The 25,661-nt window shown below is 45.1% G+C and overlaps 1 protein-coding gene across 4 annotated transcripts in view; it reads left to right on the top strand.

Annotated features, from left to right (window-relative positions):
* Positions 1–25,661, top strand: part of RST1 (ARM repeat superfamily protein) — a 182,724-nt gene that overhangs the window by 57,771 nt on the left and 99,292 nt on the right. For all 4 annotated transcript variants that reach the window (XM_086800403.1, XM_086800401.1, XM_086800402.1 and 1 more), the window contains exons 5-9: positions 1,503–1,768; positions 11,452–11,623; positions 20,856–21,046; positions 23,486–23,586; positions 25,308–25,383. In XM_086800403.1, the coding sequence (XP_086656529.1) occupies positions 1,503–1,768; positions 11,452–11,623; positions 20,856–21,046; positions 23,486–23,586; positions 25,308–25,383 (806 nt within the window). The remainder of the gene's footprint in view (positions 1–1,502; positions 1,769–11,451; positions 11,624–20,855; positions 21,047–23,485; positions 23,587–25,307; positions 25,384–25,661) is intronic.

The raw sequence follows: 25,661 nt of genomic DNA, 5'->3' as shown, positions 1-25,661 counted from the left end.
CTTTCTCTCTCTATATCTCTATCTCTTGGATACGTGGTTGAGTCTGTCACGGCATGCCCTGCTGGGCTTACAAGATTATATATATTCGGTTGTTGCGATGGCTTTTGTGTGGGATACTCACATGCTTGTGGTTATTTTGATTGATTGTTGTTTTCGTTTTCTTGTTGTGTCGTTTATGTTTTGATGGATGTTATTTGCTTTGATTTTCAGTTTTTTAATTTGAATTGAGTTGAAACGAAGCAAAAAATTTGTGAATTTGATGCATTGAGATACCATATGAGATAGTCTTGGCTGAGTTTGGTGCAGCACTGTTGGTCATTGATATCCTCTTCCAGAGGATCAGCAACTTTTCTGATCTGTACATGGTTGGCAGGGATTTCCTATTAAGGATGACATTTGATTTTTCCAGAGAGCTTGCACAGGAGGGCATAGGAGGTCTTAGCACTTACAAATCGTCAGTTGGTTTGTCATGCTTGGCCTTCAGATAGATCGCCCTCCTTTTGAGTACAGTGTGGACTCCCCTTTCTTGTATCTGTTTAGCAAGCGATAACTGCATCATCTGCCTAGACTTGACCTGGTTTCACACAAGTTGGGCATGAGTGTGCTCACCAGATCTTCCCGTGAAGCTCCGGCTCTACAGAGAGCACTTTCTGAGGTTTCATAGGATGGCTTCATTGAGGCACGAGAGACACGTGGCATGCGATGATGGACCAGTTGAAAGTACCCTCCCTCCGTCTTTGGATTGAGTCGGGGAGCTGAGGACATTCCATGGGAGGCATGTGCATGCATGTTATGCAAGACCGGAAAGATTGAGACAAAGGAGCATTACATTTGCAGATGCCCAATCTACTATGAGATACACGGGTTATGAGTAGCTTATTCCATAGTCGCAAGGTTTTTGGTGCTAACTCGGAGGCGGCTGGGTCTTTCAACCAAAGGTGCTTACTAGTGGTTGCAAAGCGGCCACGATACCAGCAGGGCGTGCAGGGATTTGAACTGTGGACCTCCCCTCCCCGAGTCATAAGTCCTCACTGTTGGACTACGTGCCCATTGGCGACATGTGCGAGATTTCATTGCCTTTTTGGCTTCCCTAACTGATGATGCAGTATAGAGATTAGAGGTGTTTGGGCTTTTTAATTTGATGCAGCTGTGCCTTCATTTGGAGACTCTGATGAGGCAGCACTCAGGGAGACGGAATTAGTAGCTCATCCATCACACCGAGTTGGCTCGTTATTTCATTGTTACTCCTTTAGTAGGAATAGACATAATTTTGGTGAAATTGTTTCACAAGTTCCAACCCATGACTGCTTGGGCATCACATACACTTGTTATCAGAACAAACGAGTTGTTCTATTTGTGAACTTTGAGCATTATCTTCACAGTTTTAAAAGTTCAACGATATTGTTTTGAAGACTGGTCATAATATCATATTTCATTTGTGCCACAAATCGAGGAGTCTTTTACAACCTAATATTTTTTATCTTTCTTTTTGAAACATTCAGGAATGGATGTGCTGATTGACAGCATGCATGTCTTTCCAGCTTCCCTTTTATGGGTTTTCCCAACAGTGAATGTGATGGCATCTTCTTGCACCTTCCTGAAAGAAACTGCAACAAGCTTATTACAAGATCTGGAGGATTTTCTTGGATTTTATTGGAACCAAAAGGAGACTGATGCACCAGTGCAAACAATTGACTTTTATACAGCTACATCCCATGGGAAGTTCGCAGATAACATGCAAAATATTCTCTTATATTTATGGTTTGAGGTAAGGAGCCGTCCTAAAATATTGATGTTCCACAAGTCAATATTCCTGTAATGCTGGCATATTGTCCTTTGGATTTTGTTCAGAAGATTATCTGATGTTTGACTCTGTTTAAGTTGGAGATATGTGTAGATAGGTTATACAGTGGGTCACTGGCAAGTAAACAGTACAATTTAGATTCGGAAGGGTATATTTTGATGCTGCCACAAACTTTATAAGGTTGCCTTGTTACATAATCCTGCTGATGAAAAACATCATCTTTAGGATTGTGAATAATGATTCTAAATTTTTTTCTTGATTACGGGCACTTGTGGCACTCTAGTTTTTTTTAATATTTCAAATAAATTTATTATATCACACAATTCTATATATTGGGCCTCAAAGCTAGTCCATTTTTTAAAGGGGTGGCTTAGGTCTCGCGCCTCAGTCCCATGACAAGATGTACAGACTGAATGATTGAGAATCTGGAAATTAGATGCGGCTTGATTATATTTCGTGGTGGGAGGAAAACACTGAGGCAGATAATCTAGGAATGGCAGCAAGTTCTTAATGCTGCTTGACAGGTCGGCAATCAGATGGCAGATGGGTTTGCATTGGCAGCCATGTTTGGGCTGCATTTAGCCCACGCTGGCGGCCCATAATCTGTACCTCTATGTAAGTACGGGCATGGGGCAGCTTTACATCACAAAGACAGGCTAGCTGAGTAGATTTTTGTGCTTGTCAACAACCTCATTCCATAGACTATTGCCTGTACTCTCTATTATTTTATATTTTATTAGTGCAGCTTGCTTATTGCTTTAATGTTTTCCATCCCTTCACGATTTTTCTCCTTGCGCTTTATCAATTGCTTGGAGCATATAACCTGTTTTGTTTCATCTTGCAATTTGAAGTGTACAATAAAAGGTGTGTTTGAGTATGATCTCATTAGAATTCAGAGGGGTGGCAATGAGCTTAAAGGGTGTGTTTGAATACTGATCTCGTTAGAATTCAGAGGGGCGGCAACGAGCTTTTTACAAGCTGGGGAAGGTTTTATATAATGGGTGGGTGTCCTGAGAGATCTTGTAGCATGGATGCCATCTTTGGTTTCTGGAGCCTCACTCCTTGTTGGTCGTATTGTACAGACAGTCGTACGGGCTACCAGGCACCCGCATCTTGGACAAGTACAATATTCCTTTGATGTACTTGGGAAGTCTGGCATGCACAGTTTGAAGACTCTCCCGGGCACTTGCATCTTGGACAAGGACACTATTCCTTTTGGTAATAGAGATACCTTAAAGGTGGGTTTTTTTTGTTGTTGGGGGGGGGGGGGTGAGGGGGCGGCGTTCAACTTCAAACCCTAGAGTAGTGTGATTGTGCAAATCTATAACTTTCTGGTTTTGTCTTTTATTGTTTGCATGATCAATTTTACCATGGAAGTGTTTGGAGAATCATGGGTCCCATTACAGAAGCACGAGATTTCCAAGAAAACAAAAACAGATCAAATAGCTCGATGAAGATTCTAAGGAATCTTTTTTTGCCATTGGGACCATAACTAGAATCACACCAAGCCAGCCCACAATTGTGGGCACCAATTGAAACCCGCACTCAACACTTTGGGCAGCACTGGTCCAATCTGATATATTTGCAACCTTATCAAGTTGTCAAGGTGTGTCTCCCTGCTAACCCAACTTAGGGTGTAGGAGCACACTGTCTTCTTATCTTGTGCAATACTTCTTCACGCCAGCTAAGATCTTCAAACTCATGAAGATTTCTTTGTTCCAAATCAATGATGAGGCACTCTGCGAATTTTTAAATTAGTGTTCAATCTTCTAGGCAGCCCAAATATTGTAAATGTTGGCATGGCCGCTTTATGCACAACACTTTTAATGATCTTACAACCATGTTGCACCTTTTGCTACACTTGTAGCCCTTACTGTTCCTGTTGTTTGTACAACTCCAGTATTCCTATTGAATACTGTACAACACTATATTTGTTGTACTATCTCTTAGGCAGACTGAAATCTCTTAAGAGATAGTACAACAAATAAAGTCTATTTTCAACACTTGCTTTCCCCGGAAAGCAAGTGTTGGCACAAGCTTTACCCTGGAAAGAAAATCCAACTATACCCCTTGGATGTCTGACAAAGTAGACAAAGTGGCCTTACAATGTTGACACATTTTCTAGCAAGCCATCTGTGCTTGCAATGATGTGGCAACCTCTGGGCAGCCATATGATGATTGTACGTGCCTGTTTCGTCTCTGTAAAGACCGTAAACTTCTCAACAGCCCTTCAGAACAAGGTTGATGGCCCAAGTGCTTGTAACCCCAATCTACGCGAAAACTTGCCAATAGACGAAGCATACTCACTGAAAATGTTTAAAATAGCTTGAAATGAACCGGAACTGGTTGCACAATCCACGTGTTAGTTGTCTGTACAGTGTAAGGCCGACGTTGCAAGTTCGCATAATCCATAGAGTAGGCACAGATACATGAATAGCTTCCGTATAGCAGGGATGAGTGTGTATATTGTACATGGGAGCAACGCGTCTCTTTGCGAACAATATCAACCAGGGGTTGATGACGTAGGGTTGAGGGTATGGACTAACCCACAATCAGCTAGGTTGAGGGTTAGGGTTAAAAAGGTCACCTAGGATTACGGTTAGGGCCTAACTGAGCTTGGGGGTTAATAGGACCTACCTGCAAGGCTTAGAGATAGCAAGGATGTTTGGATTGGCATTGGGTCACTTTAAAATCATACTAGTAGTAAAAAAACAGCAAAAAGTCTCATAATAGGGTTGAGTGTTAATAATAGCTAAGATTAGAGCCAGATTGGCCTCGATTTGTCACCTGAGCAGCAGATTGCCCCGCTTCTTCTGAGCATTCGGAAGAAGCTATTGTATTGGAGTACAGCTCGACTATCCTTGGCTGGGAGGGTGGTGGTGGCAAATCAGGTGCTGTTAGCGACGATGTGGTACATTACGTCTTGCTGGATTTTCTCGAGCTCTTGCATCAGCCAGGTACAGAGGCTGATCAGGAACTTTCTGTGGTCTGGGCGGGACGGTCAGCCAGCTCGGGCAAAGGTTGCATGGGCAGTTATTACACTTCCGCTGGCTCAGGGCGGTTTGGGCATTATAGATCCAGTCGATCAGAGTAGAGCCTTATTGGGGAAGCTTATTGTTCGGGGGTTGCTTCCAGGCGCTGAGCCTTGGAAAGAGCTCCTCTTGCAGCGACTGCAGGCCCGGGCGCCTCCTGCAGGGGGTACTTGGGCACCAGAGATTCGCTGGATCTTCATAGAGATGAGGAGGACAGGCCTCAGTAGAGGATGGGAGGACAGATTTGCTTTGAGTATCCTGAGAGCTTGGGAGCTGCTGAGACCGGGGCTCTCTCAGCGGCCTCCTTCTTGTGTTGAGGAGCGGGCCAGGCAGCCGCTCATCTGGAGCCCAGCGGTTCGTACAGAGCAGGGTCATATGCTGGGTTCTCGGCCTCGTCTAGCCTGGGGACCTTTAGCGGCAGGCCCAGCTCGTAGTTTTGGAGACTGGCAGGCTTTCTGCAGTCTACCAGAGGAGACCCAGGTGGAGAGGCTGAGTCACTTCAGAGGGGGATTGATTATGAGGGATGATATTCAGGATGCACTTTCAGAGGAGTGGTTCACACCTCTCGAGCCAGTGGCCCCACGGTGGATGGGAGCCTTTACACAGTTGGAGATCCTGATTGCTGTCAGAGCTAGCACTGAGGATGGCAGATGCCTCTATTATGAGATTCAGGATGAGGGCAGACTCCAGAGAGTGGAGGTGGAGTCGCCTTTGGTTGCAGAGTGCACCTTTCAGAGGATTCGGGTAGTGGCTGCCGCTTCTAGGAAGTGGCATATTGACCCCGACCCTGCTGACGTGCTCCCGGATTGGCGCATATGGGCATATGCAGCGCGCCCCTTGGCCCGGCTGCAGTGGGACCCCGGAGAGTACGAGTGGCATGATCCTTATGCATCCCTTGAGGCCACAGAGATCACATTTTTCCAGTATACTGTTCGGCTGGGACGGCATATCTTGACGGCGAGGAGGACGGTTTCTCCAGTGGCAGCGGGGCATTGGCGATTGCAGGGACTATCACAGGAGTTCCTGGAGGATTTCTGGGCTCGGCTCTGGGCTAGTCGACAGGCCCGCAGGATCTCGGCTTTTCAGTGGCTGGTCGCCCACAGGGGCTCAGCAGTTGGCACTTGGCTTGTTTACAGCGGTCTTCCGGCGGCCTGCGTCCGATGCGGCCACCCTATGGAGACACAGAGACATTGCCTTTGGGACTGCCCTCAGGCACAGCAGATTTGGCTGCGGATGCTGCGTATTCTGGCCCCCCTCTCTCCAGAGGGTATGTTTACGTGGGGTGCCGCTGCTTGGTCGACTTCGTCAGGGCCTGCTATGGGCTATGAGATGGAGCAGGGCAGTCAGGCCATCAGATTTATTAGGGGCCAGCCTCGCCTGGTTCCGGCACCGGATTTCTCGTCCGCCAGCTGGACACAGGAGAGGGATTTACGATGGGAGCTCCTCAGCAGCCTCACCATCTGGTTCACCTGGAGGGCCCGGTGCTTCACGGCCTTTGAGGGGAGATTGGAGCCACCAGCAGAGACTGTTCGGGGGATTTGGCAGGAGTTGATCCACACCCTGCGAGGACAGTACGACCGCATCCGGGGAGACTCGGATGAGGCGATCTTACGGCGCCAGGCCTTTCATACCACTTGGCGCTGCGGCCCGTTCTACACCCTACACACGGGATCCCCCCGTTGGCACTACAGGCCACCTGTTTGGCTCTTTCCCCCCCCCATTGTATGATTTAACCGCTCAGTCCTTTAGACTGATGCTTGTATTTTGCAGCACCTAGGGAGAGTCTCCCGGGCTGCCATGATGTATTCACTGCTCTTCTCTCTGTTAGGAGCAGGAGAGATCTCTTTTGTAGCCCTACGGGCGTTTTTTACATAACTAATGAAAGGATCTTTTCTCGGAAAAAAAAAAATAGCTAAGATTAGACTATAAAGGAGTACCTTGGGCTCACTTGTGATTTCTGTAAGGAATTTTGGTGATAGATGTCTACAGTGTGTGTTGGACATTAGGGTAAAGAGTAACTCTAGGCAGGTGTGCATATTTGTGCTATGGGACACTACGTCTTGGTAGAGGTGACTCATGACAATGTGGATCTCAGGCTCAGGGGCATAAAAGAGGCAGCGCAGTATACCGATAGCTGTACAATATCGTACAGTGTGTGGAGCATGGTACATATGGGCTGGTTGGTGCGTGGGTTAAAAAGTGTTAGTGGTTCAGAACCTGTGGGCGAATATAAGAAAGTAATGTTGGGAGAAGCCAAAGGCTAGTGCTTGGGCTGGCCGACTAAAAGAAAAGCCCAATAAGAAATTAAAAAGGCATGTTGCTTTCTTGATTTAAAAAGTTCAAGGCTTTTTATTGGGGAAACTTGTTTAACTAAAGCATGCTGCATTCATGGAAATGCAGGAGGGGCGCTTTCTTGTGCATATGAAATTAGCCCACACTTCCGCCATCATTGTTTTTTTTGTGTGAATTTCCTCAGCTAATTCATTCATAGCTTCTTCCTGCTACTCACTTCTCTTTCTACAATCCTTCTCAGAGGAGCGCATGCTTGCTCGTTTGAGAGTTGTTATGGCGTCTTGCATTGATTTTTAAGCTGATTAGAAATCCTTTGAAAAACCAATGCTTTTTCAAGCCACATGGAGAAGTGAAATGCAGGCAACCGTCTGGAGACCGGGTGCAAGTTTGTGAACAACTTGCAGTCGGCTTCTCTTTAACTGGGAGTCAACAAGCTGTAAGGCCAACAACGATTTAGAGTTTGTGAAGCCATGTGGATAACTTGAACCCCCCTCCACTAGCTGAAAGTATCATCCAGATACCCAAGGGGTTGGATGTGGGTGATTTGGAGTTAGTCAACCAGTACATTCAGATGGCGTAGGTGGATCATTTTGAAGAGGTTTTTTCTAGAGAAAACTTTACGAACCAGAAACCCCTCACTATGGGGATTCGGTGAAGAGTCCAGATATTATTGCGTGTGTCTAAGAGTGGCTTGAAAGCTGATTTTGTAAAATGAAATATTTGACAGGGTGAAATGTTTCAACCATCTCAGATATCAGATTGCAGGTTACCTAAAACTCTGGTTGAGAACTAGTTTTGGTGCTGAAGATTCTTTTAGTATATTTCCTCTGTTCATTGAATCTTTTGGTTATAGGAGGGAATTGGCCATTCCATTCTATAGTTGTAGGCCTAGCAGGGACTGTAAGCAGTATGTGGAGGTGGTATGGGACGCCAAGCTTGCTGCATGTGAGGTGTCTTGATGTCTCTATATCTCTAGCTCAGGATGCCTATACGTGCAAGGCCTGGTCCTTATTATCCTCTTAAACTTTCAGAAAATGCTCTCTGCAAAACTGGAGTTTCGTGGGAAGCTTTGGTGGTGTCACCAGACCCTCCACCTGCTAGCTCCAGATCTGTGACTTGCTTCAGCGAGACAACGAGGCACCACAACAGATAGTGGATGCTGAGGCCATGTACTCGGTCCATGAGGAGGACACCACATTGTGAGTCTGGACACATGAGGTTCTTTTGTTGCCTTCTATGTTGTACACACAAGGCCTTTGTAGTACATTGGTCCTGTATTTTCTTTTGGCAACTAGTTTTTGATTTTACCATGATGTTTGACATATAGTTTACTCATGAATCACATGTAACATCTTTTTGGTTTCATAGACCCTTGGGTCTTTGGTAGATATCGATAATCTCTCTCTCTCTCTCTCTCTCTCTCTCATTGTAGACGCCAATAACACCGACCATGGATGACATACCCACACCCTCATCAAGCTGCACATTCTGGAGTGCCGGACCACCCGCCAGAGCCCACTCTAGATCCGGCCATGACACTACAGCGAACCCGACGCCTCGAGACTCCCTGGACCTAGTAGCAGAGACATCAGGCCCAGCTTGAGGAGATCTTGTAGAGGCACAGAGAACCCGACGCCTCGAGACTCCCTGGACCTAGTAGCAGAGACATCAGCCCCAGCTTGAGGAGATCTTGTAGAGGCACAGAGCCACCTTCCCACACCCAGTGGATATGCAGAGCCTTCCATATGCCACCCCCATGCTTGATATCCTTGATGCCCCCCTCCTCCTACGAGGGGGTTAGCTCCATAGGCGCTGTGATGATGATGATCCCATTTTGTATCATATGGCTCGGATTTGACATTCCCAGCTCATACCTCTAGTCTTTGTTTTCTTTTGTACCATGATGAGATTACATGGACACTTTGTATCACTTTTGGTCTCATAGACCCATTCAGTCTTTTGAAGATGTTTAATATAGCGGCACCACCCCACCTATGAGGTGTCTCCTTAGACAGAGTGAACCACGTGTAGTGAGCTAGATGCCCGAGACCCACTTGTCCAAGGGGATGCTCCACTCAACAATGTTAGATCGATCCTCCAGAGACAGGCGTGCCCCTCCACAGATGATGGACGTGCCCCTCCACAGACACTGGACATGGAGAGCCTCCCACATAAATCCCACTTCCATTGTACCAGTGTATCATTGACATTCTCGTGGATGTTTTTCCTTCAGTTCTATTTGGTTTTCTCCTTTATTTTTTTGTCCCATGATCCAGTCACTTCATGGATACATTGTAACACTTTTGGTCTCATAGACCCTTGGGTCTATTGTAGACGTTAATAGAACTATCTCTATATTTCTATCTTGGCCATAGATTGATGAGATCTTAGACTGTGGGGTGCAATGTCACAGCTAGCCCAGACAGAGGTGCCCCTCTTCATGTATACAAATGACATAGTCCTTATCGCGGATACAGTTGAGGGTTTGCACTTCGGACTTTATGTGAGAAGATAGATTTCACGGTGAATCTCGGTAAAACCAAGATCATGCTCTTTAAAACCTCACACCAAGTTGCAACCAAGACACTGTTTCTCATATAGAGGGGAGGCCATGGAGATAGTTACATCATATGTACATTCAGGGATTACCTTCACCATGCGCCCTGCTGCACAGGCCCATCTAGTGAGAGGATATACTGCTTTTTTTCATTTGGAGAAAAGCTTCCACGCTCACTTCTAGAACCTAGCCTGAAAAGTTGGTTGTTTAACACCATTTTGAGGCAAGAACAGAGATAGTGGAGGTGATGATGTTTCCATGCATGATCAAGAGGAGGCCCTCTCTACCATATGAGATAGTCCTGGCTGAGTTTGGGGCAGCACTGTAGGTTTTGGTGCAACATTTCTGATCTGCACACATTGGATAGAAATCACCTTCTGAGGATGGCATGTGAGTTTTCTAGACAGCTTGCAGAGGAGGTCCTGGTACTCAAAGATCATCAGCTAGTTTTCCATGCATGGCCTTCAAATAGATCCCATCTTCCCTTTCAAGTAGAATCTAGTTCCCCATTGTTAAATCTCTCCTGACAAGAGATCAACCACAGGAAGTGACCTGCCCTCGCACGAGTTGTGCTTGCACAAAGATCCAAGCACTTCCTGAGGGTCTGAGAGGATGACTTCAGGAGGTACCAGAGTATCTCCATAGACATGTTGCATGCATTGAGGATTGCCATTGACCGGTTGAGAGTATCCTCCACCGCCTTCTTCGGATTGAGTCTAGGAGGTGAGGGCATTCCACAGAAGGCTCAGGATGGCAAGTCATATTTCCACCAAAATAAGAAGTCTTAGGAGAGGAGTAAGAAGGAAATTGTGAACAGCGGTGTCAGTGAACCACAGATAGGGTGACGAATTGCTGTCATCTTCCTTGCCCCTCTTTCAATACACAAAAACCACCCACCTAAAGTGTAGTATTATATTTGTGGGAGTACAAGTGGTAAAAAAAAAAGCAATGATATGCAAGTGTTTATGCTACCCCTAGAAGTGTCAAGCAGGTAACAGAGAAAACCATCATGAGATACAATTTGACTATCGATGAAGGAGCTATTTTTTTGGACTAGGAGTCCACATCAATTGGTTGTGCATAGTTATGGCATGCACTTTGTTAATTATGAGTCATGACCAACACGGTTTCTCTTACTTGTAGTTGTTACATCTTGAAGGTCTTCAATTGCTGTTCAAGGACTCCTTGAAGTAATCCTCATCATGTTGTCCTGAGAAGTATGGTGGGCTGTCGACTTGATGATGTACCAAAGCAAGCATTGCCACTCCACAATTTGGTGTATGGAGTTCACAATCCAGACAATAATTTTCGTACATGAAATTTGTTTCATGGCGGATGGCAAGCAGTTGATAAAAAAATGTTGGAATCAACTTACTGTTTCAAAAGCAGCCAAGCATGAATCAATAAGAATTCATGAAAAGAGTCCTCCTATGATCTCAAGAGCATTGTAATCAGGATTCGAAGCACTTTACATCTCTTCCCACATCAGGCACTCAATATATGATGGATGTTGATCCATTATCCAGTCAGTCATTTGAATTAACAGTTGAAAAGGAGTGCCAAGTTTAAGTTCTTTAGGAAATCAGTGTTTAACTTAAAGCTTTGAAATTGTGAAATCTGATATACACAGCAAATTTTCATAATTTATTGTGACTGACCTTGCTTTTTTAGGGTCTCTAAGCAATTTTCAAGTCAAGGTGACTTGGAAAGCAGAAAGGCATACGAAATCTTTGAGTGAGTCCCTTATTGAAACTATTTGATTGCAGAGAGGGCCTTGGAAAACGTGGATATCTTTCAAATCAGGTGTAGACTGGATAGATTTCAAGAACCAAAACCGTGAGGGCTGGTTACAGAGACTTTCTAGTTATTTGGAGATGTTTTTTCAAAGTCACTCAAAGGTCTCCAAATTCTCGAAATCTGAGGCTTATCGAAATTCTGGTTAGTACATGCCTTCAAAATCTGTCCTTTGGTGACATTACTCAGTTTGTGGTAAAATCTGCATATGGTATTCTTTCAGGGATGTGTATTCACCTAGGTTGTTTGCAATAATTTGGTGTTCCGCATATTTCAACACTGAACATGATTTTAAAAACTAAACAGAAGATTAGGTTGAAAACAGGAGAAAATCTATCCTTGACAAAAATTTTGATCCTGTCAGATGCAGAGCAAAAACAAAGACTGTTAACTTTGTCTTCAGCAGCCTCATCAACTTGTGTGCTGACATTTAGTCGTACTATGGGCTCACAAGAAACACCTTTTTCAAAGGGAGATTAGGTTTTCAAGATTCTCATAATCTTAATAATCCCTAGACTAGAGCAGTGAGGGACGTGAGCTAGGGCTTGTGTTGGAAGAGTCTCAAACCACAAGCTTCCTTATCTCAAGTGAAACACCCTTGAAAGGAAAAGTACACCAGCCTGTAATGTCCATGTTGCCGGCATTTTAGCACTCACACAGGTGTGTGTGTGCGTGAGAGAGAGAGAAAGAAAGAAAGAAAGAAAGAAAGTTATATTAACGTCCACGGGAGGCCGAATCCGAGAGAGAGAGAGAGAGAGAGAGAGAGAGAGAGAGAGAGAGAGACTATGCATACATTGACAAGGAGTCCATAGGATCATCCCAACCTGTTGTATGATGAATGCAATCACCGACTTGATGTGAGAGGGCGCGTGTGTAGGAGAGAAGCGTGGGCAGCAACTAATGCAGGCACAGGAGAGACAGAGAGAGCACGCGAGTAGAGAGAGTGAGAGAGAGACAGAGAGAGCGCGCGAGTAGAGAGAGAGAGAGAGAGAGATAGAGAGAGAGAGAGAGAGAGAGAGAGAGAGAGAGATTCGACACTTTTAGGTTTCGAGGAGCCGCGCCATCAGTCACTAGCTGAGTGGCTGTATGTATGTACTCCGATGCTGGGAAATACGATGAGGTGAGCGTTTGCGTTTTCTTGGTCTCTTTCTCTTGGCAAAATTAGCTCCGCTCAAGTGCGGCGTGCTCAAGGCCAGCGCCGCCATGCAGAACGAGATGTCAAGGTTCCAGCTACTGATTTAGGGTTTGCAGGTGCTGAATTAGGGTTTGCAGGTGCCGAATTAGGGTTTGAGAAAACGGGTTTTCTTTGCTTTTGTACATGGATTTGGATGACCCGGCTGCTGCTGTTGGTGGCATGGCTGCCAATAGCCTTAACATGGATCTTATTGAGGAGATGATCGAGAAGGATGTGGGTTATGCTTCAGATGCCTCGGAGCAACAAAAACGTCAAAGGCTTGATGTTGATGCAAGCTACACTCCGGTGAATGTTGGAGAGAATGCAGAGGAAAGTTCTCATGTACCTTCTCCGGAGTTTGCACGTTTGCTGCAGATCACTGGTGAGCTTCTGCAAGAATATGTGAAGGCAAATAGCGTGCAAATGGCTGCAGTAGATAATGGTGGTGTGGCTGATGTATGCATGGAGACTCCTTTGTTGCTACAACAGCTAGCAGATTTTCATGATCGTGCTACTATCTTCTTCTTTACTGGGCGTATTCCGTTGTTGCCTCGTCTTAGAGCATGGTTGGGCCGCTTGGTGTCGCCTGAGGCACTTGAGGAGATTTATGATGGTCCGAGAGGCTTTTATGAAATACTTTTTCGCACTTCGGAAGCCCGTAGGGCAGTCTTGGAGCAGGTGCCACTCTTTTTGGATGGGCAGTTGGTTCATGTGGTTCCGTGGAAGCCTATGGCAGAGTACCAAGATATGTTGCGCCAGGTTTGCCCAGTTTGGGTTGAAGTGAAACACTTCCCACCAATGTTTTGGCGTGTTTTACCAGGTCTCATGCGAGGTATCGGTGAAGTCTTGGTGGTGCCTCGAATGACATCTAGAAACTGAAATCGTCTATGCATGTTGTGGGATACTGGGAGACCTAGGCCGACACATTTGCGTGTCAATATGGCTGGGCTACAACCTTTAATGTATGAATTGAGGTGGGATACATTTGCTGGCCACTGTTTCAAATGTGGTGAGATGGGCCACTTTGTCTCCGAATGTCCTAAGAAAGAACAAGTTGTTGCTACTAAGGATATCGTTGATGGGCAGTTGCCCGTGGAAGATGAGGATGATGCTCCTTTACATGATGCCGAGCACATGGATGTACACGTGGATGTTCAGAATGAGGTTGAGCAGCCATGGGTGGAAGTACGTGGTAAAAAGACACGATTTGTTGCCCCGCGGGGGGATTTCTCAGATGCTGTTTGGCGGGGGCCTTTGAGTACTCATCAGGGGCCCTTACATACATATGCTCGTCGCCCTTTGGGTTCAGGTGCCCAGCAACAGACCAGGATTGAGAGGCCGGGAGGCCAACTTTCTCAGGGTACAGGGGCTCTTGGGGTGGATAGAGTAGAACGCTATCCTATTAGAAGTCGCCTAACAAAAGAAGCACAACAACAATTGCCTCTTGTGTTTGGTTCGAAGGGTGAGGTCATCTCGCCATGGGATGGTCATTACCCTTCGGCACGTGCTCGGGAACTCCAAGGGCAGTCTGAGATCACAAATACCATGTCTAAAAATGCAATGCTTCAAAAGGTTCGTGATTTGGCAGATTGTCCTGGGCCTAGATTGAAGTGTTACAATGTTTTGATGATATATCTTATCCTAGATAGTAAAAAAAAAGAAATGAACTGAATGTAAAAGGGTAACAGCTGGGTACAATGATAGAGCTAAGTGGTAGATGAGGTAATGTACAGAGCTCCTAAGGGTGTGTCTCTCCTTGGTAGTGGTCCATGTAGAACATCAGCCATAGGGCAATCAAGGGTAGTTGCCAAGAGGCCACCTAGGTCCACCGATTCGGATAGCTGAGTGGACGCAGTCTGGTGCGGTGTGTGTGTGTGAGAGAAAGAAAGAAAGAAAGAAAGAAAGAAAGAAAGGAAACACAAAGCTTAGACATACCTTGAGATGAGTGTAGACAAGACACAAGATTGATACTTTCATTGATGTGACACCCACAATATATAGGTGAGAAGTACAAGATAGAGCATGAGTGCATATGGGATAAATCCCTGAGTGCCACGTGGCATTAGACTATACTAGAAGAAGTACACCTAGTGTGCACTTATCTCCAACACCCTCCTTAAGTGGACACTAGGAGGAAGACAAAAAGACAAGACTATGACATGACAAAAGATAAGACCAAGATAGTGAGACTAGACAAGGATTGAGAGACAAGCTGGAGGACAAGATGGACAAGACTAGAAGACAGACATAAAGACTGATAGACTGAGAGACAAGACATGAGAGACAAAAAGATCCTGAGACACCCCTCCTCAAGTGATATCCTCATATGGGTCCACAAGGGTAGGGACAAGAGTGGATCATAGATAGACAGAGAGAGAGACAATCAGCCAGTAGAGTGGTCCCACAGAGAGAGAGACTTTCAGATAGACATGAGAGAGACTGACAAATAGAAGATAAATGGGGACATAGACAAAAAAAATGCCAAGAGAATGTGGGTAGCTAATCCACAAAAGAGAGGCATATAGACTCATAGAGTGTCAAAGACATGTGACAAGAGAGACACACAGGATAGACACATAGACAGAGAGACTGACTGATTGTAGATAGACAGAGAGATGGACCTAGATAGATAATCCCTCCTCAAGGTCAATCCTCCTGCTAGAGTGGGTAATGCAGGGGTGCCTCTTGGATAGGGACTAAGATAAGTCCATGTAGACAAATAGACATGATATTACCCCATGATCTACATCATTGGTGATCAATGGTGGTAGATAGCATGAAAGCATAGACAAATATGAGAGAGATGGGAAGGTCTTACCATATTTGGCAGTGTCTAATCCCGTACATGAGAGACAGATAGATGAAGGGAAGGTCTTACCACTTGCTGAAATGCAAGGGCAGTGTCTAATCCCGTACAAGATAGAGAAGTAAATGAAATTCAGTATTGAGATTTTTATTTTTTTTATTTTTTATTTTTATTTTTTTCAAGAGAGAGAGAGTAGACTGAAAATAGAACACAACATACACTTGATTGCTGCTTTAAATTTGCTGCTGCAGGGCTGGCTGGTCAAATGGACAGCTAACCCACATGTGAAGATGGAGAGGAAATGGGAAATAACAAAGGGGAAAATGCCTTTTGCATGGATGTTGCAAATCAGGTCCAAAATCAGCATTGGAGTTTACCTTCACAAAGGAGGTGTCGAGCTGATGTCGAGAAGACCAGAGATCCAAAAATGGCGAGTTGTTGCATGAGTTGAATATCCAGGAGGTCCACGACTTGAGAAGACATGTCAACCAGGAGAGACTCCAGCTATGGAGGGTGAAAAACATCCATTGTGGTGAATGGATAAGAGAGAGAGAGAGAGAGAGATGTGACAATCTCAAATGGAAGAGACAATGGTTGCAGCACGTACAATGGTAATAGATTGATGATGGACAAGAGTAAGCGGGGCGCGAGCAGGTGAGCAGTAGGCACGAAGAGGTGGGTGACCTGCTGCAGCAGCAAGTCAATGACAGACAACAAGCAAAGGTGGCAGCGTTGCAGCAAAGCGACGCAGCATTGTGAGAGGTACAGGTGGGCTGCAGTGGCGCTAAAAGATCTGATGGCAGCAGACGTGCCTTTATTTTGGTCAGCGGAAAGAATAAAAAACACACAGTGGTTTCAGTGGCGAGGCACTGACGAAGCAGTTCAGAAAATGGAAAGAAAAATGCAGCATAGTAGCACTGCTCTGATACCATGTTGTGAAAAATGGGAGAGACAAAGCTAAAACTGAAACTGAAATGAGAGCAAGACTAAAAGGAAACACAAAGCTTAGACATACCTTGAGATGAGTGTAGACAAGACACAAGATTGATACTTTCATTGATGTGACACCCACAATATATAGGTGAGAAGTACAAGATAGAGCATGAGTGCATATGGGATAAATCCCTGAGTGCCACATGGCATTAGACTATACTAGAAGAAGTACACCTAGTGTGCACTTATCTCCAACATTTTCAGCCGTTAAAAATGCTTGGGGGGGTGCACCACCTCTGGAATTCCGTGTGACAGTTCTTGCTCAGGCTTTGTATGCACATGTGATGGATCTTGTTCATAAAGCAGTAGTTCTTTTTGGATAATGGCTGAAAGCATTGTTGGGAGGTTGTTTTGTGCATGGTTGTTACATAGTGGATCGTGATTTTTATGAGGTCATTTTCACAGATCCCAAATACAAGCAAATGTTGCTAGAAAAATCTCTGTTTTATGGTTGTTACATAGTGGATCGTGATTTTTATGAGGTCATTTTCACAGATCCCAAATACAAGCAAATGTTGCTAGAAAAATCTCTGTTTTATGGTCAACATGTGTTGCATATATTGATCCGTTGGTAAGATAGATAGTGCTTCAATGCTACGTCAATCTAGAGATATTTGAATTTGGTGGTGTATATGCATCACACATTTTGTAAATGAGAACTCAAATGTGAGAAAAGTAGACAGCTTACCCTCCACTAGTGCCCTATTAAAGAGGTGAGCAACAAAGGGTGCCAGTGTGTCAGCTGCATAAATAAGATGCTCACTCTGTATACCTGTGTGGTCAGCCGATCTCTCATGCTGTAACCGGTAGATAGCTCTCTCTACCATCGAGGCGGTAAAGAAAGTAGAGGTGGTGGAAGGGCGGGGCTCCCGTGGTTGTGGTATGGGTGGTTCCTGAGGGATATGTAGAGGCTCTTTGCATATGTGTGCCATGTGTGTGGATCCTCAATCGGGGTACGAGGGCGAGGCTCTCTCATCCTGCGCCATGCAGTGGCTATATCTCTGCTCATGAGTAGGTGGTATATATCCCAGTACTGTGCCTCGTCATATGCACGCCTCTTACGGCGTGTGAGGGTTTGTATCTGTCAGCTTGCCTGTCTGTGTGTTATGGTCCCCAATGCTCTCTGGGCACGGAGGTGTGTGTATAGCTCTCTGCACTCATCCACCGATTCTGGGGCATGCTCCCAGATCTATCTGTGTGTGCAATGTGTATGATGGGGGAAGCTGCGGGTGGCGGCCGTATGTAGTATGCGGGTGGCGGCCGTATGTAGTAGAGATGACATCTGAGTGGTGAGTGTGTCTAGAGGTGCAGGGGATCCATCTGGAGTAGCCCGTCATATACATGATGCTCATATATGTCTGCCAGGTCATGGGTGAAGTAGAAAGTGGTATGCGATGCCTGTGTGGGCTGTGGGGGTGCTGGTGTGGAGCTCGCCAACGACAGCAAGAGCTACATGTGATCCGCACCGATAGGACATGAGGGGATGGTGAAAGATGTCATTGCCTGTGTGGTCTCCATGGACCCCATGATAAAGTCCACTGTGCTACCTCCCCCTGACTGTGAAAAGCATGTCAGTGCTCCTGAATCCTGCCACTGTCTCATCCCGTTATAAATAACGAGATGGTGTCGGGCTCCCAACTCAAGTAAGTGATGACCATATCTGGTGTTATCCGGCCCCATGTCCTCTGACACCCTGCAAGCTCCCGTGTCCTCCACCTCTAGTGTGTGCATCACCTCGGGGTGCTCTAAATCATAAATGTCGCACTGTTGGCTCTGTGTCCATGCATTGAAGTCCCCCATAAGGAGGACTTCCCCCAGGTTGGAGCAGTGTATGATCTCATCTGAAAGGGCTGCATATGGTGACTCTCCGAATGGCCCTGTGTCCTCCTCCTCCTCTCTACTCTCCTCCTCTGTTGTCATGGCATATCTCGATCCTCTAGGAGAGAAGTAGCATAGAGCAATTTATAACACCCTGTATGCTGAGAGCTGCAATTTGATCCAGATGTATGTAGCCTCTTGGTCACGTGCTACCACCCGTAGGTGCTCATTTAGCTTTTGCCTAAAGAGTACCGCTATACCTCCAGATCCTCTCGATGTGCTCTGCCGTGTGGTCCCCCCTGTGTGTAGACTTCCATTGATAATCCTCTACTCTGGGTACCCCCCTCTTTGGGCTCTGGTGTGTCTCTGTAAGTAGTATGATGTCCCGTCCCTCCATGACCTCCTCCATCCTCCCAGGATGTGTCCAAAGTGCTCCATTGCAGTTCCAAACTGCTGTGTGTATTTGTGAATGTGGATCCTCCATAGCCAATGTCCCATAGGCCGCCTGGCACTAATCAGTGGCATTACCATTGATGATGACACGACCATCGCGATAGAATACTCTCTTGCGCTCTTTCCGGGCCTGTAGGACTCTCGGCATGCATGTTTTCGTGTGTTCTATCTGCATCCTCGTAAGTTCGTCATCTAAATAGATGGGATCTCCCTGTAATCCTCGTAGAATCACCCTCTTCCTCATGAAGGTTGCCCTCTCCGTCTCTCCTGCAAACTCGGGTGTCTCGGCTATACCTGTGATTCGAATGTTGAGGCGACGGCCCTGTCTCATGTTCTCCTCTTCAATGGTGGTGTGAATGATTTGGTGTTCTTCCCTTTGAGACTCCTCCCTCACTTCTTTACGGATGTTCTTCTTCACCACTTCAACCCATCGTGATTGCTTGGCTTCGAGTTTCCCCTTCATGTCTTTTGTGATCTTCTTGGAGATCTCTTCTTTGATGGCCGTGAGAGTGTTGCCATTGATCTCCCCTTCTTCCTTCTCGGTGTTCTTGACGGCTATCAATTCCACTTTCAATGCATTTACCTCCTCCTTGAGTCCCGTGTTCTCTTGTTCAAGTTCTCTCACCCGTACTTCGAGGGCCATGATGTGCCGGTGTAACTTGTTCTCCACCTCATTGAGGTTGGAATCGGATGTCTTCTTGTTCTCCTTGATAAGTGCCTTCATTGCCGTCTTGAGGGCCTCGAGCTTCTCGCGGAGACTCGGAGCCATTCCTATGCAGTGCTTCCCACAGGCAGAGAGGAGCGAGAGAGGGAGCGTAGCAGAGAGAGAGAGAGAGAGAGAAAGAAAGAAAGAAAGCCGTATTAACGTCTACTAGAGGCCGAACTCGACCTATGAGACAAATCAATGTACAACTGTCAATGTCTTCTGGATGTCCAGAAAAAAAAGGACAAAATGAACATGAAATAAACTATGAAAGTACTGAGCTAGTGGGGGGGTGTGATGGATGGAGCACTACTGCTAGAGGCTCAGTATGCAACCTATATGCGTAGGGTATACAAGAATGCAATGCAGATCTGTCTAGCTCCAACCAGTACCACAGAACCTGTGAGGGGGGCTGTTCTGGCTTTCTATCTTCTGTACGGCAGTGGAGCATGTGATGCTTTGCGTTTTCCTTCCTGGAGTTCCCTACGTGCTTCATTTCTGCAAAAAGCTGCTGGTCTCTTTATTCAGACCTGGCTGCCTTGCATTTCTTACTTGTGGGCTGCCCGTGGCTTGCTCACAATGCGCCACCTGCGGGCGTCTGGGGGGCGGGGGGGTGGGGGTGGGTCCTTGCCGTGCGAATTGTAGTCTGGAGGGGCGTCCTCTGCGCGCCAGGGTGGGTGACTTCTTGGAAAGTTGTCAGATGCTGAACACAAGGCTTGGAGCACCCTTACATAGGGGCTACAGTGCTGGAAGAGCTGGTTGACTAGGGCTACGGGCTGTGCGCCTTGCAAAAGAGGACAAAATACATTTATGATGCGTTTTTCACACATGTGACTCCTAGAGTTGTGCGCCTATGCTAGGGTGCCCCATATGGCCTAGCCAAAGGGCTCTCTACATACCATAGGCCCAAATAGCCACCATAAACCCGCTTGTACATTGCTAGTTGCCATGCTAATGATGGGTTCACACACATACGGGCTCCTCTACTTGACCTATTACTCTGACAGATGCCCGCTCCCTCAACTATTAGCCTAATAAGTGTCTGGAACATCAATACAGTATTCAAGAGGGTTACATCACTGTGCAGGACAAACACGATGGACGTGCAGAACATGCACATGTGCCTTTGACACTCGTGGTGGTGCACTGGCTGACATGGGGCTCACAAGGGCCAATAATCCTTAGCCATAAGTACCTTTTGTTTAAGAAAATGTTCATCTCTTAGATATAGCTATGCAGCCTCTGGTCTTGGTGGGTAATTGCTCTCAGAAGTCATCTGAAGTTTGCTGTGTCATGAAATTCTCAACTTTCATGAAGTTACAAGTTTTGCAGTAAGTCCAACCTTGAATTAATAGTGGTACCAACTCTCCTATTAAGGGTGTCACTTCAAAAGGACCTAAAGTTGAATTACACTTTTTGGCCTTCGCAGGTTTAATCTTCTGGATATGCATGATTGTTTCAGTAATTCTGATACATCCTGTCAACAGTATTGCTGCAACTGAAGTCATTGCTAGAATTGGAAAGTATGACTCCATTAAGGGCTTCTCTTTAGTACCAGTGGTTCTTTTTTATTTGAGGGCATGGAGGAGGCATTGGAGAAAAACAAAAGCTGAAAACTTGGTATTGCATCTTGACCATTACTATGGAAAAATATGTTTCGATTCTTAGAGTTCATGCCAATAACTACAACACAGTGGCTTCGAGGTTGCTTATGGTGCTTATGGGTGTGTATTAAGAAACTGGTTTACAATTGTCATGGAGGCTGCAGAACTGAGTAAGGTTTTTGTGTTGTTTACGGATGTGTGCTAAGAACGTTTTTGTGTTGCTTATGGATGTGTGCTAAGAAACTGGTTTACTTTTGTCATGGAGATTGCAGAACCGAGTAAGGTTTTCCTGTTGCTTAGAGCTGTGGGGATATGTGACTGTCTTAAAAACTGTGTCAACTTCAAGTGGAGAGGCTCCAAATCCTTGAGAATGGTTATCGTGGGTGCATTTTCTTCTAATAAGTGTAGGAAACATGACCTCTCTCTAGCTTGGCCCAATGCTTCTCACTGAGGTCTATCCCCCCAATATGGGTTTTAGATAGATATTGGGGTGCCAACACACGTGGCACCTCATACACCAGTTTTACTGGTAATTAGGTTTAACATTGTCTCAAAAAAAAAAACTGAGCTTTTAATGTGGAATTTACAGTGTAGTGGGTGCACGCCTATGATCAGTGAGGTCGTGTGCTCGAATCCAGGCCACTGCAGACATCGGTCTTCAATTTTATGAACAAGGATTCATACATTCGTAGACATATGTTCATTGTTAGTGAACATATGTTCACTAAAATAGTGAACATCCCGGCCTGCTTAGGCTTACCCACATGTGTCGGTTCAGGGTGTGATAGGACCCCGATATGTATCAGAAGCCCCTAATATGGCACTCTATGAGTAGCTCTATAGAACACACTTTGCTTGTGGGTTCTAGAAATGATGTGAAATTGTCGCTTCAATTGGAAAAGAGAGCCACACACTTGTGGGTTCTAGAAACGATGTGAAATTGTCGCTTCAATTGGGAAAGAGAGCCACACGCTTTGCTAAGCCTAGCCTAGAACATTACCTATGGTGCACGCGTGTTTTGGGGGGGGGGGGGGGGGTGGGGTGGGGGGGTCATCACGTGTCTGTGTAGGCCGTCCTGGACCTGGCTGGTCGTGCTTCTGCTCCTGGTGGGTCAGCATAGTCGATGGATGTGGCCCAAAGAAATGTGTGATTGAGGTCTGGGGGACGTCTCACTGGCTGTCTTTAGGAGTGCTTGCTCAGCATTAGCTCTTTGTGATGACAGAGCTCCAGTAAATACACGCCTAAACATCCATGGTTCTCATACTGCATGATCCGTGAGAAAGAAAGAAAAGGAAGAAAGTTCTATTAAAAATTTAAATGTCCTCAAAAGACCCAATGGGCCTTAGGGACGAAAAGTGATACAAGAGTTCCATGTGCTACTGGTCCATTGTAAAAAACTAACAAAACTGAAACAAACTGATACAAAAGGATAGACTAGCTGTATGTCTATTTAACCGTCATCAGCAGGGTGTGCACTATGGTGAGATTAGGTGGAGCTTCAGTAAATACATGTGAAAGATGCATCTCTAAGTCAATAGAAGAAAAGAGGGGGCTGAATAGGCGGTCCATCTGGATGCTGTGCCCATCCAACCAATCAACTACCTGAGAGTATCATTCATTCTTTTTTTCTTTCTTCTCTCTTGTATCCACGATGATGATCCATACATATCTACATTTACCTAGGGATTAGTGTTAGTTCCTTTTGTTATGTTGTCTTTTTTCCAATGATGAGATTCCATGGACACATTATACACCTTTTGTCTCGTAGACCCGTTGGGTCTTTTGCATGATGTTAATATGTCTTCTTCTTCTTCTTCTTCTCTTTCTCTCACGCATAGAGTTTTGATGGCAGAATGACTTCTGATATACCTATTTTATGCATCACATGGTTTTGTGTTAATTTTACCTTTTGTGGATATCGAAACGCATGCATGGCATTTCTAGGACATTAGAGAAGCTGATAGCTGAGAGGATCAAGTCTTGGGCTTTTCTTCGTTTTGTTTTAATTTGGCATTGGGGGCAGTCTGAAATGCTCAATGTGTAAATCGAGCATCCTCTGTTTCGGGATGTGTAGTTTTTCTCTTTCAAGGTACGTTGCGAACGCATTTCTAAACTATGATGTGCTATATCAGTCTTCTGTTTCAAGCAAGCAGCATGGATAGTATGTCCAGTTGCACTGGGAGTGTTTCTTCAAGGACCATGCCATCTTGTTGTGACCATCTGACTTTGTTTTTGTAAAGTTTTAAAAAATGACACGCTTAAATTGATCTGCGATAGGGAAAGAATGCGTTCTTTGGAGGAAATTGGCTCTTCGAGAAACACTTCAGTCTTGCGTTCTTTTGTTAACCTTGTTTCCTCCAATCTTTGAATTGTCTTGAATAATACATACTAAGATGAACAAGGAACTTTGTTGATTTTCGTCTATGTGAATTTGGAAAATGTCGTTGGAATCCAGTTTGGGCTATTGAAGGTGCTGCCATCTCTTGCTGTGCATCCGATGTCATCATCAGTTGTTGCGGGGACATTGCAATCATTACTGCACTCAAAATGCAATCGGTACGTATCAGTTTCTAGACTATGTATTTTATGTTGAATGCTCCTAATTTATACTGCCTCTCTGTTCTGGGCAAGAGCTCATTTTTTTGTTTTATCTGCCATCTGATTTGATTTTCTTCTTGTAATTCTGAAACTCGTGAAGAAACAAGATTATTACTATTTGGGAAAGGCCTTTAAATGGGTATGCTGGTTTGGACTTTGGGGCAAGAATCAGTAAGAATTGCAGATTGGTTATATTCCACTAAAAATTTTCTGAGAAAAGAAGGGATCTGTTGCATAGAAAGCCAGTCATCATTTTGATGCTTTGTCCTTCCAAAAGGAAGTAGATCTGGTGAAATGAAACAGATTCTTAAAGATTTTGGTATAAAGCTGAGTGGCTTAGAAACCCAAAGAAATTACGGTTATAAGAAAAGCCTAAAGTTAAGGGAGATTTTGGGTTCCAGGCATTTCCGAAAGGTGCAAAGCATGCCAGTCCAAGGAGCTCCTCCTCTCAGTTATTATGCTGAAATTGGGGCCCAAAGATGCAATATGCCAAATGTATATGCATTACAGAAAAGGGTTCTTCTGTTGGTAAAGAGAGGATACAGCAAGCATTTAGTTTGCAAACTAAATTATATTACAATGCAATCCAAGTTTTGCCATTAAAAACTATTTATTTAATATTTATTTTGTTGGGGTGGAGCGGGGGGAAGTCAATGGCAGCAAAGTAGCATGCAATCCTCATGTCTGTGATTAAAATGTTGTGTTGCCAAGATTGAAGGGCAGTCTCGAAATGACCTTGGATTCTCGACAAAATTAAGTGGACAGAGTGACTGGCTTGATTTGGGCCATTGCTGTGCCCATTCTTTTTTGCTATTACCATATCTTAGCCCCATTTTGTGCACTCAGCAGAAACTCATCCCACAGACTGATTGCTATCTAACGATCCAAATGAATCCTGCTATTGTGGCCTCTTATCTGCCTTGTATGTGTAGCATCACATGTTGCAAATCTACTAGTCTGACATCAACTCTTTATTCAACTTCTCTTCCGTAAATTGCGGCATTGGGGGTTCAGTTTTTTTTTTTTTTTTTTGGGGGGGCGGGGGGGTAAATGACTATTTATCCAACTGTTAGTAATCGGTATACGTTGTCACTATGAGAACATCTGAAGTAGATGAGTAGCATGTCAGCTTCCCATTCTTTGTTGGTGTTGGAAGATTGTCAATAGATTTTTTGTTGTTGTTAAGTACTAAGCCTGGTTCAGTTTTCATGATTTAAAACTTACTTGTTAGTCCTCATGTTTCTGTCGTCAACTGTTTGGACGAATGGTTAGGCTACAAATTGTAGCTTCGCATCTGCATTGTCAGCCCATTGACAAGATTTTCCATTAGTTGTGCTGGTGTTTTTGCATATTCAGTGATGTTAGATTGTCTGCATACTGCAATCTGAATTTGTAGCATTTTGTGTTCATGTGCTCTTCAAAAGAGAGCTTGCTTAAAGACAATAGGTAAAACCAGTGAAGTATAAGCTACTTCTGTGTAGGTGTGCTGAAAATGTCTGTTTCAGTGAGTCAAGTGAATTTTTTGAAAAGTCACGATGTGTGGTATGGGCTCTGGCTGTTTCCTAGGTCGTGGATTGGTTTGGATTTTCTCTTCACCTCACCTAATTTAGGGTTCTCTGCACAAAACCAATATTGTCAAACCCATTCATGCTCTTTACTTGGATTTGGTATTGCTGCAGAGTTGTTCAAGCAACTGCAATTCGTTTACTTTGCAAGACCTGGGAAGTCTCGGATAAGGTGTTTCCTTACCTTCAGGTATCTTTACTTATCTTGTGCCAAGCTTTGCTTCTCTGGCTGTTGCATTTTTGCATTGGGCTGTGGGCTACTCAGGTTTTCCCTCCTCCATTCTGGAGTAGAAATTCAAAAGATTGCAGCAACTTGCCAACGGCGTTGTAGCCCAGCGGTGAAGGTGCTCAACTCTGGAATGGGGGTCCTGAGTTTGAGCCCCTGCTCTGCCACTCCCCTGAAGCACCTTTCATACCGCCTTCAAACCTGCCCTTGGGCGGGGCTCATGTCTCGACTTAACAGAAAGA

Source organism: Cibotium barometz, chromosome 7 (assembly GCF_041138505.1).
Source record: "Cibotium barometz isolate CiBa-2024 chromosome 7, ASM4113850v1, whole genome shotgun sequence".
NCBI classification, from domain to species: Eukaryota; Viridiplantae; Streptophyta; class Polypodiopsida; order Cyatheales; family Cibotiaceae; genus Cibotium; species Cibotium barometz.
Note: the sequence above shows the minus strand (reverse complement) of the source record. Positions and strands in the feature narration are given on the sequence as shown.